At 43.7% G+C, this 12,648-nt stretch overlaps 2 protein-coding genes across 6 annotated transcripts in view; one reads left to right on the top strand and one right to left on the bottom strand.

The window, feature by feature from the left end:
- Positions 1-9,227, bottom strand: part of CCPG1 (cell cycle progression 1) — a 20,130-nt gene extending 10,903 nt beyond the window's left edge. For 2 of the 4 annotated variants that reach the window (XM_083183867.1, XM_083183870.1), the window contains exons 1-4: positions 9,035-9,227; positions 3,118-3,182; positions 1,134-1,248; positions 973-1,052 (exon numbers count right to left, since the gene is read on the bottom strand). In XM_083183867.1, coding sequence (XP_083039993.1) covers positions 973-1,052; positions 1,134-1,248; positions 3,118-3,177 — 255 coding nt within the window. In that variant the 5' untranslated portion in view covers positions 3,178-3,182; positions 9,035-9,227. Of the gene's footprint in view, positions 1-972; positions 1,053-1,133; positions 1,249-3,117; positions 3,183-8,203; positions 8,309-8,554; positions 8,597-9,034 lie in introns of all 4 variants that reach the window. The other 2 variants (XM_083183869.1, XM_083183868.1) reach the window with 2 other exon arrangements.
- Positions 8,771-12,648, top strand: PIERCE2 (piercer of microtubule wall 2). Of its 2 annotated transcripts, none has more exons than XM_083183875.1 (2): positions 8,771-8,918; positions 12,134-12,648. In XM_083183875.1, the coding sequence occupies exon 2, from the start codon at positions 12,143-12,145 to the stop codon at positions 12,488-12,490; it is 348 nt and encodes a 115-aa protein (XP_083040001.1). In that variant the 5' UTR covers positions 8,771-8,918; positions 12,134-12,142; the 3' UTR covers positions 12,491-12,648. The 2 variants fall into 2 exon arrangements, with proteins under 2 accessions (XP_083040001.1, XP_083040000.1); XM_083183874.1 differs by lacking the exon at positions 8,771-8,918 and adding an exon at positions 9,292-9,444.

Below are 12,648 nucleotides of genomic sequence, written 5' to 3'. Positions count from 1 at the left end.
GTAGACGGAGGCGGCGCTTGGAGATGACATCATCTCCAAGCGGCGGGACTGCGGTGATCCCGCCGGATACACCGATCGCCGTGCTGGGGGCAGCCCAGCACCAAAGTAAGCTGCCGGGCTGCCCCCAGCCCCCGTGCACCCCCCAGCTTCCGTCCGGGAGGTGAATGGATGCCGCACACAGGCATCCATTCACCTCCTCCGCTGACGCCTGCAGAGTATAGCAGACAGCAGCGCAGGCTGTGTGTTCCCCCCCCCCCCCCCCCCAGTCAGGACCTGGGTAGAAGTCCCGTGTAAAGGGACACGGCATGTCACATTTACACCGCCTCTGACCCAACGAAGACCCAGAGTTTTGAGGCGGTGTAAAATGGGTATAATTTACCCCTAATACTCCTTGTTTCAGTGTATTACAATACCTATAGTGCATGGAATGCAGAGAGACTCAGACATACAAAGTCATGTTTTACCGATAAAGAGGAACTATTACATGCATATTACACATCCCGACCTCAACCCTCTCACACCCCAAAGCAGTAGTTACCTAACTTTTTTTGTATCATGGCACCCTAGGGAAGCTGGATTTTGTTCACAGCATCCCCAGACCAAAAGTGTATTATTGAGAAATTCAGAAAAAAAAATATTCAGTTAGGTACCACTGCAAGTATCACAAATAAACCACAGTTTGGGAACCACTGCCCCAAATGAAAACTGCTACTGTAAAATACACACTTGACATTTGTAGTGCCATGCTGCTTCACACTTTTTTACTAGGGATGTGCAGATCCGGATTTACCCGGTTCTCAAAATGGCATCTTATTGGCTATACGACTGTCACATGTTTTACATCCAAAACATGTGACAGTCGTATAGCCAATAAGATGCCAATTTGAGAACCGGGTTAATCCGGATCAGCATATCTCTAATTTATACTATAAATATTATTTTCTCATTATCTAAACAAAATGCTTACAGTACCTGAGTAGATGGTGGATGTTCTTCTAAACATGAGGGAATATTTTCTACACCCGATACAGTGTCCTCATGTCTGCAGGTATCTACAACAGATGTAACCATGTTACCGTAGTTTACATGTAAACTGGCTTTCCAACCTTATAGATAATTGTTACTTCTATTACCTGGAAGTCCACCTGGTGAATCTGGCTGACCATTTTCTATAAACGTTGTACTGTGTTCTAAAGTGTGGTCAGAACCTGGCTCCATTTCAGAGTGTAGGGCCTCTATATCCGAGCCCTAATACACATACAAGCAGAATAATACATGTTTGTACAAACCCTTAAAGAGGTTCTCCACCTTCAAGATTACTATTTGTATTCCTACACAAGTATTTTTTGATGCTGTCCTTGTCTTTGTATGCCATTTATTGTCCAATTAATTAGGGTGCCCCATTAGCAAAACACCATTAGCCAGTTTTCATAATCTTCTCCAAGAACCAGAGGATGCAAAGCAAGGTTAGATAGATATATATATATAATCTATATATATATATATATATATATATATATATATATATATATATATATATATATATATATATATATATATATATATATAGTCTCAATATGCCATGCACTGAGAGATGCTGGTGTTAGTGAGCTGGCAGTTCCAGGGCAACTGATAAAATCAGACGGATGCTTATTGACAGTGCTATTTGAATAAGACACACAAGCAGACTCGGATGATTAAAATAGTATGTGGCATGCCTATATTTTATGTGTGAGTGCAGCTGTCACTGTTATGTTACAGTAATTGCACAATGCGAATAACACGCATTTGGGGGGGTGAACAAGAAGATGTCTGACATTAGTAAATCTGCCCACGACTAGACACAGCTTCTAGGAATTTGTTACGTGGCTACAGCAATGCTGTTGGAGGACACACATGTACACAGCGGGCCATATTCAATGCGGCCAGCGAGGGGGTTAAATGGCGGGGATCGCCGAAAACAACAGACCCTTGACATTTAACCCCCATGCCGGCAGCTCACTTTATTCTACGTTCCGGGGGAATCCTCGCAGTCAGAGGACTGCGAGGATTCCCCCAAACAGTGAGGCTCGCTATTTTAGCAGCCGTACACGCCGTTTCCCCGTCACTACAAAAACCTACCGAAAATGTGGAAACGGCGTGTGCAGGGGGTCAGTTGGATACTGACAGGCAGCACTGCTCGCTGTTACAGCTTGCAAAAAACATTGAATACTGCCCAGAGATTAGTCATATGGAAGGGTAATGAAAATAAACAGCTAGAACAAATTCATTCTCTAAAATTGGAGTTCTGTTCAAGGTGCCCAACCACTATAAACTGTAAATGATTAGGTACTGGGAATCTAGGCATTAAATGAAATAAATGATTAACTACTGCCCACCAAGAGACATTTTTCTAACTCAACAGCCTTCCAGAATGCTGTAAACTAAATGTGAAAGTAATGAGAATGTCACATACTACCTAATATCAGTGTTAGAGATCCAATGTATATATATTTACTAAAAATAAACATTAAAATAGGTCACATGTATGGCACATGGATTGGTGCAGAATATAGTACATAATATCCAGAATTTCTGCATTATTCCCATCTGTACCCAGTTTGACATGGCAGCTGATAAAGACCAGCAGTAGAGTGCAGATCATAGTTGCCTACCCTCCTGCATTGTGCAGGAGACTCCCTGAAATAGCAGTAATCTCCCTCTCTCCCTGAGTAGTCTAGCAATCTCCCTCATTTCACCTAGTCCACATTACACTGTTAGATTTTTGGGGAAAAAGGAATGAGAGATAGATACATTTACACTGAATCATCAGCGCCATTTCCCAGCACTTTACCAAGTACAGTAGCTCTTACTAACGGCTTTGGGGCTCATCTACCTTTGGGTATAAGTAATTTAAAAAGATTCCTCTCAGATGTAGCAGTGCACACCCACGCTTCTAGGTGCCACGTTCACAATCTCTTTTCATAATCTCTCCATATATGGAACTAGACACGCCTTTTGGGTGGAGCATGACATGCCCCCTCAATGGGGTGCTGTTCAAAATTCTATTACCAACTATAATCTTATAACTATAATCTCCCTGAAACAAAAGTAGGCAAGTATGGTGCAGATATATACCTCATGATTGATAATTGTCCATCCGCTTGATGACTCGCTGTCACTAGAGTTCTCAGACATCTTTGCTGGAAGTACAACAGAAAGGTTTATTAATAATTCACATATAGGCTTCTGGTCTACAGTGTGATGACAAGGGCCTATACTCCAACACATAATATTTTGGTCATTAAAGATAATTTATCATAGTAATCTCTCTCTTCCCTGTATGACTGCAATTAAGGGAACATTCTAAATACAGTTACCACAAGAATAAACTATTTAGCATCACATCATCAACCCAGGTATGTAAATGTCAGAATGGCTATGCCATACACAACATAAACCTGTCCCACGATCTGTTATCTTATATTTACTGTATAGTGTTCATTCTAGCACCCTCTATCTTTGAAAACCCATGCAGTCCCTGTTCCCTGCCTGGGGTGTCACTGTCTGCTGTGGCGTTTTTATCACAGGTCTGGTTTGCATATCAGTGCTGATATACAGACCACACTGTGCTAGAAGCACTACAGCAGACAGCGACACCCCAGGCAGGGAAGAGGAACTGCATGGGTTTTCGAAGATAGTAACAGTAACTCCCACAGTATGACACCATCCCTCATGCAGCCGATCTCTACCCCACAGCCTAACAGGGCCATACTGCCACCTATAACTCCCCCTCTGCACCTAAACCTCCTACAGTCAGACTCCCCTCCTGCTAATGCAGCCTATCTCTAGCACCTAAACCTCCTAGTCTGACTTCTTCTCCTGCTGATGCAGACTATCTCTAGCCTAACTGCAGCACCTAAACATCCTACAGTCAGACTCCTCCCCAGCTAATGCAGCCTATTTCTAGCAAAACCACAGCACCTAAACCTCCTGCAGTCTGGACCCCCCCCCCCACTAATGCAGCCTATTTCTAGCCTAACTGCAGCACCTAAACCTACTACAGTCTGACCCGCCCCCCCCCCCCCCCCCCCCCCCCCCCCCCCCAACACAGCCTAATTGAGCCCTCCTGCAGCCTAAAGCTGGGTACACATATATACAATCGTCGGGCCGTTCTTCCAATCTGGGGGCAAACGGCCGTTCGATTGTATAGGTGTGTACGCTGTCCCAATTGCTGCTGTGCGACCGATAAACGGCCAAAAACGCTCTTGGCCGTCCACGGTCGGTCGGTCGAAGGTTCTTTGCTGCTTAATATTTCATCCGACAGGACGGCTCCATATCGGAACAAAAGTGAAGTGTGTACGCACCTTCGATCGATATGCTTGACAGTTTGACAAAGCACGGTGGTATGCTGCATTATGAGAGACCCTGTAACCCTTTGCCTGCTGTTTTAACTAATGTGTGTATAATGCCTCACTGCCCAACACTTTAGACCATCACTTTAAGACATTAATCAATGTTGAAGTTTTAATAGTGTGAAGCTGGTGCCCTGAAAAGAGCTTCCAGCCCACTCTATTAAAACTTCAACATTGATTAATGTCTTAAAGGGATGCGTCTAAAGTGTTGAGCCACTGCTCAACATATATACATTATATACACATTAGTTAAAACAGCAGGCAAAGGGTTACAGGGTCTCTCATATACTTCTTCTTGCGATTGTTTGGACGGGAGTACATCGGACGTCGCAAGTAAAATTGTACATATGTGTACGCGCAGAACGGTCGTATGTTTTGGACGGCCGAACGTGTATTCGGTCGATCGAACGGTCGCAAGAAAAAGGAAATTGTACATATGTGTACCCAGCTTAACTCCCCTGGTGCCTGATATGTCCAGATTTAGATAGTTGGTGTACCTACAGTATATAAACAAGAACAATTTAGGCCCTGCTTAGTCCCACTTAGAACAGTCGTATAATATTTCTTCAACTTGTTCTATTTTGCAGATTATTAGAGCCTCCAATTTGTCATCACTGCTAAAAGGAAACACATCCATTTCTGAATTTGTTGTTACATAGAGCAAAAGAAAACAGAAGGGTGTTAACTAATGATAAGATGGGAAGTGAACATTCTGTGGTTTAACTTTCTGTGCTTGTGTAACCTACATACTGTAACAGCGCCACTCACAAAACATTGTAAAGGGAGTCTCAGTTGTGTATATTCAAAACAAACTGAATAAAGAATTTCTCAGCCTCTACTAAAACAAAAGACGGTCACATTTATTGACATTATCATCTCTCCTGCCTGCAGCAAACAGCATTAGCAAAGCATTTAACAACTCAAATGCATAATAAAGTTACACTGCAACTTATTTAATATTTTAAAAAAGAATAAAAAAGACAAAAGCTAAACAAACATATAATAAAAGTGTACTTGATAAAGCAATGTAGATTATTTAGTCATTACAGCTATTAGCTGTAAATCTTGAATCCTAAATTAACATCACTGGGCCTGATTCAGTATGAATCGCATGTGATAAGCTACAAGCAGCAGTTTAGCACATGGGATCCTTAACAATACAAAAGCCGGAGGAGATGCATACCAGCCCCAGCGTGCATTTGCGATTGCTAAGAACTGTAATCGAAGATGCTCCTCTGTGACTGCTGTCTGAGTAAGAATATATTAAAATAATTATCGCTGTTAACGTGTGGGGGGAGGGGGCGTGGCTTCGCAGAGGTGCAGTCTCTGACAGTATTACAGAAACCATGCACCCCTCTAAAAATGGCCACCGCCATTGAGAAGACACGCTAAAAGTACTCCTGCACCTCTAGCGGCTGTCTCCTCTGCTGCAGCGGCCATCTTTGGAGGGGTGCTAACACTGTCAACTGACGCATATGTCAGCAAGCATGTATTCCCCCCTAGCAAGCATTTATCCCCATATGGCAGCAAGCATATATTCCCCACTGGCAACAAGCATTTAATCCCTATGGCAGCAAGCATTTAATCTCTCTGGCAGCCAGAATAAATTTCCCCTCCTCGTAATGAGCATTTAACCCCTACGGCAGCAAGTTTATATTCCTGAACCCCCCACCCCCCCCATAAGGACATGGAACCCCTGGCAATGAGCATGCAATCCCCCTTGGCAACAAGTATAGAACCGCTGGCTAATAGTTTGTCTGTAAGCGGTACTTATGTGCCTAACAATGGGAATAATCGCAGTTAAACGCAAAAAATTAATACGATTAATCGCAATTAAAACTTTTAATCATCCTCCTGATGGTAAGAATCCTGACAGATTCTGGAGGTAAGGTTGGTGGGTTAGGGTTCGCTGCAAAGGGGGAAATTGGGATTAGGATTAAGGATAGGGTGAAAATACTTTCAGTGATCTATCTATTCTGGCTGATGGGATTTCACTGCCAGTCGTCCGATTTAAACTGTGCATACCCACAATTTGTAGTTCCTGGCCATCATTCATTGAATTGTGCCATTGGATGTGCTGCATGTTCAATGGGCAAATTCCACATAACACTCTGTGTTGTTATTACATGAAGCATGTAATAATGGTACATCGCCCAGAATGGTTAGTGTGTATAACAAATGCAATGTATTGTCACTAGTGTCCATTCTAGCACCCGCCATCTTTGAAAACCCATGCAGTTCCTCTTCCCTTGGGACTGCTTAATCTACCTCTCTTTGGCACTGCACAAGCACTTTAAATCCTGACCCTTTGGCAAAACCTGGTGCCTACCAAAATCAGCACCAGTCCAACTCTGGCATCATTGATCATCTGCGTACTTACTACAGGACACAAACTACTGGGAAGCTCCGCCAAGGTCCTTGATATTCCTCCAGCGGCGTTCTAAAGAAATTCCTTTCTAACACCATCTCCACACAATAGTGAGGACAACGGACCCTTACTTGGAACAAATCCCAACATAGTGGTGAGACTGTTACTTTATTGCATGAACTGCCTTTATCTACATCTGCCTAATAAGGAAAAGTGCACAATACCATCAGTGACCATCAGAGGGCATACCAATTGTTTTACTATATATTTTTTTATTATATGTTCTTATTATATGCTTTTTAATTATTATTGAATAAATGTACCAATAGTACAATCCCTATGTGTTCTTTTAAATAGCGCAGCCTATACATCTATTGTATTTTGCCTTGAGTTCCTCTTCCCTGCCTGGCGTGTCGCTGTCTGCTGTAGTGCTTCTAGCTTCTAGTGTGGTCTGTATATCAGCACTGCAGACAGCGACACCCCAGGCAGGGAAGAGGAACTGCATGGGTTTTCAAAGATGGCGGAGGCTAGAATGAACACTATTGTCACATCACATTGCAGTGTCGCACTTAGCTTAGTGAACATACTTTCTCTATAGCAGTAACAAATTGTGTGCAGTTGTGTTCATATGGGAATTAATCTTCCACATACACAGATGTACACCCACATTCTAGCTTTTGGAAAAAGCACTGTGCCTACAGGTTTGGCTGAAAGTGTGCATTTACAGTCAATCCTACTGGTTTACTTGCTATGAGAAATTGTATATGGTTACATTACATTATTCATTCAACTGAAACTATAACCCAAGTCTAGATCTCTGCCAATTCCAAACGTGAATACTTAATGAAGTATTTATTCCTTATTCTCCCCTTTTACCAACTAGAAACACTACAGAGGTTCGGTGTCTGCAACCCAATGGTTAGGAAAATATTTAGCATTTTTTTTTTTATATTAAAACAAATAAAAAATAATATTGTAGCTTTTTAAGTTTGATTGATTGGCTGATATATCACAAGCCTGTCGGCGGGTTTGTACTCCTGATAGGTCTGTGAACAATGTAGATCACAGACATATTGCATCGTCGGCTGTGCAGCAGCACTGATGGAAGATATATCTGAAGATAGTATTCAGGTTGTCACCAGGTTGGGGGGGGGGGGTCAACATCACAGCTGGGTGGGCACTGGTTAATTCTATAAAATAGTGTGTTCGTTATAGGTGCACCTCTCAAAAGTGAAATAATTATGTAGTGTTCCCTAGGCTGTAATGTAAGAGTACTGTAACTAGGACAGCCATAGATCATGACTAAGTATAATGTACTGCATTTAATTCAGATATGTGCTAAATACAATGGCAACCACACATATGAACTAGTCACCAGTGTGTGTCCAGCCTGGCAGTAGCTGATTTTCCAATCTTATATATTATACACAGTTTGACACACCTCTGTAATTCCTGGGCTGGCCTGCAAGTCACAAGACTACATCTGGGTGGAATCACATTTTTGTTTCCAGAAATAAACCACTGCCAGAAGTCTATAACTGTCTTTCTAGAGGGCAAAAAAACATGTCATTGTACACATAAAGAGGAATAATCCAGGGATCTATAAATATTGTAGTCAGTCTAAATATGCTTAAAGAGTTTTATTTAAAAAAAAAATATTATCGTCACCTTTTTGCATCTATTCTTTGAAATTCTGGATTTAACACAAAACAATAACACAAAACATACAATATTCAAAATTTGATGTTGGAGAACAGAACAAGATTAGCAGCCACCATGTACTATGGCTCACCTCAGAAAAACATAAGAGTTGTATGCTTGTCTGTTAAAACTTCTACAAAATAAATAAAAATCAATACACTCTAGTTGCATTGTTTATTAAAATAAGACTGTAGTTTATGATAAATAGCATTATTACAGTATGACAGGCATGCTGACCCAATACCAAGTAACTCTCACAGTCAGAAGTGATGCAATACACTGCAATAAGGAGATGGGAGTCAATCATCACTTGCAGCATTGACTCTGCCACCTGTGGGGACCTGTCCCACAAATAGGTATTTCTCAGGTGTTCTAGCATATGGCTATCGACACACCCTCATTACCACCATACAGGTACATGCGTCTTCCCGCTAACCAGACAGACACACTGTACGGTAGTGAGCAACACACAGCATATGATAAGGCCAGTGCCGGACATCACCCGCACACATCGCGAGTGCCATGTTCACACCCCCAGCTGTATCATATCAACACCCCACGAGTGATTTACCAGGCCCTGTGGACCCCCACGCCTCGTGTTTACATATGCCGAGAGCGCAGCTTCCAGTCCGCCACCCGCTGGCCGGTCACTGTCACCGTCCTCCAGTCCCTAGTGACGTCTCTGCAAAAACAACTGCGCTGAGCACGGAGCGGAGACAGCTGGTGCAGAAGGTAGGCAGGGAGAGCCGGCGGGACTTGTAGTTTGCACTGGCTCTTCAGCACAGCGTCTGTCCAGACCACCACACTACATGTCCCATCAGGCCTAGCGATCGGGAGGTTTCCACTGTCAACAAAGGGGCGCGGTTGGTAGGTGGGGACACCGGTCCTGCACGGTTGCTATAGCAATTCAGCGCACACAGGACGCATCCCGGGCTGAGCGAAGAGGTGCATGTTGTTCATAGGTGTTACACATCCGGTCAGGTAATAACTACATGTCGAAGTATATATGCTAAGAGACGATGGGGCTAACGCTCAGAAAATAGGACTCTCTGGAGTAACATAAACTACAGAACATCTTTAAATTTGTTCGTTCATAGTGGCTCCCAGCTTCGCTCAGGTTACTATTCCCATATATCCAAGTGGTTGTAGGATCCTCTATGGTAAACTCTCTAGTGGATTCGCAATAAAAAATATAATGCAGTCTGTGTCTTGGCACATTTTGGACCTTTGCGCTATTTTTGTCATTTAAAAAAAATCCTATATTGTGCCTGATTCAGAGCTGGATGCAGATGGGGTCACGTCTGTTTGCAGACATCCGTCGGCAACTAGGCAAATATGGGGCCTGATTTTGAGAGGCCACCCCACCGAATACCCGCCCCCCTTGCCGCGGTTTCCCCTCACAAACCATGCAAGGGGATGTGTGACAAAGACACATCCCCTCGCATGCTGCCGCTGCAGTAAAGATCATTCGATGGTCGCCGACCATCAAATGATTTCTCCGGCCTTCCCAAATAAAAGTCAGTTTGAACTGCGTGTGCCTGGCCGAAGACGGGACAGGCATCTGATATCCTGTGACATCAGCCATTCACCCCCAGGAGGCATTGGCCCATCCAGCCGTCCCATGGGCAATCCCCGTCCATGCCGCCGACCGCCCCTGGCCCTCCCTCCCCGCTGCAAACGCCCGGTGAGTGTGTAACTTGCCGCGGCCGTTCCTTCTTGGGGTTTGCACATGTGCATGTGATCCAGAATCAGGTCCAAGGTGTACATCCATGTGTGTGAATGTGCAAGGCCTGATATACCCATTTTCTCTGTCTGTAGGTGCTAAGCACATATAAACATACATGTGAAGATGTTAGAAATGTGTGTTGCATACTCTCATACAGCCAATTTATATTCATTTAAATAGGATTGATGATAGTTTCTGCATAAATTATTTTGTTGTTTTACAGTTTGACGGTGTTTATTGAATTTGTTATGCAATTACTACATTTAGTTTAAGCACAATGAAAATCTACAATAAAATCCTGAGTGGAATGCAATATCTGTGCTTACTAGTGTTTTAAATGGAATATACAATTGGTTTTCTCCTTCATACATTTGTGCTGGGAATAATAGTACAACAGCTTCAAAACTAATGCATGCTTTTATGCCATGTTCACACTGGCAGTGTCAATATCACAGCTTTTACCCTGCATTTCAATGCCGGGGACTGCAGTGCCAGACCCCCGTTCTCACTGATAAGGCAAATTTCCGGGTGAAGCAATTCTATCCGGTAATTTGCCTTTTAACACGTTTTTTTTTTGCAGTATGAACGGGTCAACCCGTGTCTGCATATCCAGGTCTCCAACCCGGGTAAAAAGCACGGTTGGAGACCCGGGAATTTCGTCATGGATTGAATCCTTCACACTGAAAAAAAACCCTGTGTTAAAATGCAAATTACCGGGTCGACATGCTAGACCTGGGAGCAGTGAGAACATGGTATTAGAGATTTAGTATGCATTATAATCAGTGGTGGATTTTACCTATATGCTGCAGCCCAGTAAAATCCACCACCTCACCTCATGTCAGTTAGCCAGATGCAGTCTGTGAGACTGTGCTGCCTTCACTGTGACTGGCAGTGCCTTCCTATTGGAATTCCTACTTACCGGTTACAGACAGCCCCGTTGGAAGGTGTCCCTCCGCGCATGCCAATCCTGGCTGCTGTACGCAGAGAGCTGGTTTCCTGTAGGAAGCCACTCCCTGCCTTTTGGGCAGCCCGAGTTGGCTTCCATGGGCTGCAGCCCATAGAGGCTAGGTTTTGCACATGAGCAGTATCGTCACAGCTAATGCGCATACGCCATGCCCAGCGTCTGTCAGCTGCATTAACAGGTGCTTGGAACTAGCCAGCAGCAGACCCCCCCTCTTACACCCTGGTAGGAGCCTGGTAGAAGGGGATAATTGTTAACCCCTTCAGTGGGAGACAGCATGGTGTTTTTTTTTTAGGGAGCACTCCCCACTGGGCAAGTTTTTTAGGGGAGAGCTCCCTAAAAAAAAAACACCATGCTGTCTCCTGGGGCCGGGCAGCGCTGCTGAGCACTATGTCAGCCACTCCTCGGCAACACGCCTCTTCCCCCGGCAACTCAGCGTATCAGAAGCCGGCACCGCAGGCTGTAACACAACAGCCGGGGGGGGGGGGGGGGGGTGAGGAGGAGGAGGTGCAGCAGAGGAGAGGGAGCCGGAGTTCAGCTGCCCGGCGCTAAACAGTGGCAATCCTGAGAATTTTCCGGGCTTGTCAGTCTGGGCACTGAAGCATAGCCCGGGTTAAAACATTTCCGGACCTTGTAGTGTGTGTGTAGCATGTGTGCCAGCTATGTGTGCTGTGCAATCTCTGCTTAAGCAACACGCTCAGCATGGGGCACCCGTCGCCCCGTGTGTATGGATCTTTAGAACCTTCACTAGCAAGAGGACATTATAGAAGGAGGGAGACAAAGTAAATCTCCAGTATGAACTTTAGGGGCCTCTGCAGTGCAGTCATGGGGTGTGGGGAGTATTTTAGTCAAAGAATACAATACATGTTTCTAACTTATGTGCTTTGATTGCTCGGTTCAATGTATATTATTGCAAATATATTTTTCAGTGTTTTTCCAGTTCTATTTTAATAGTTAATCATTGTAATGATTTTTTTCCTCAGGGAAGGAATATGGCTGCTTCTAATAGATCATCTCCAGATTTAGAAATTGGAAACAAAGCATCAACACCAACCTGTACAAATCTGGGTAACCCTGTATTTTCCTGTACTATGAACCCAAGACCTGCGACCAGCAGTATATTCCAGGCCAAACAAGAAAGCATCCTGTTCAAAACTACAGCCAGTGAATATGGGGCGCTGCGTCCTTCCTATGAGATGGCTCCCTGTTATCACTATCCTACGTCCCAGATGTTTTCTGAACACTTGGCTACTTGTGGAATGTACCGAAATCATTCGTTAAACACCGCGGTTGATAAGAGCAGGGTATGCGACTGTTTAATCCTGCACAATACATTATAAAAAACTGGATGTTATTAATAATTTATGGTAACCATTATACACTATTTGTATAGTGTTATTACAAAAGATCCAGTAGATGCAGCAATGGTTACCCTGCAGTGTAAATCAAACCATCAATATTTCATTTGAATCTAATAAATCACTTATTTTAAGTAATA

The sequence above is a fragment of the Crinia signifera genome, chromosome 4, assembly GCF_055691185.1.
Source record: "Crinia signifera chromosome 4, ASM5569118v1, whole genome shotgun sequence".
In the NCBI taxonomy this organism is placed as follows: domain Eukaryota; kingdom Metazoa; phylum Chordata; class Amphibia; order Anura; family Myobatrachidae; genus Crinia; species Crinia signifera.
This window is presented reverse-complemented; position numbering and strand designations above follow the sequence as displayed.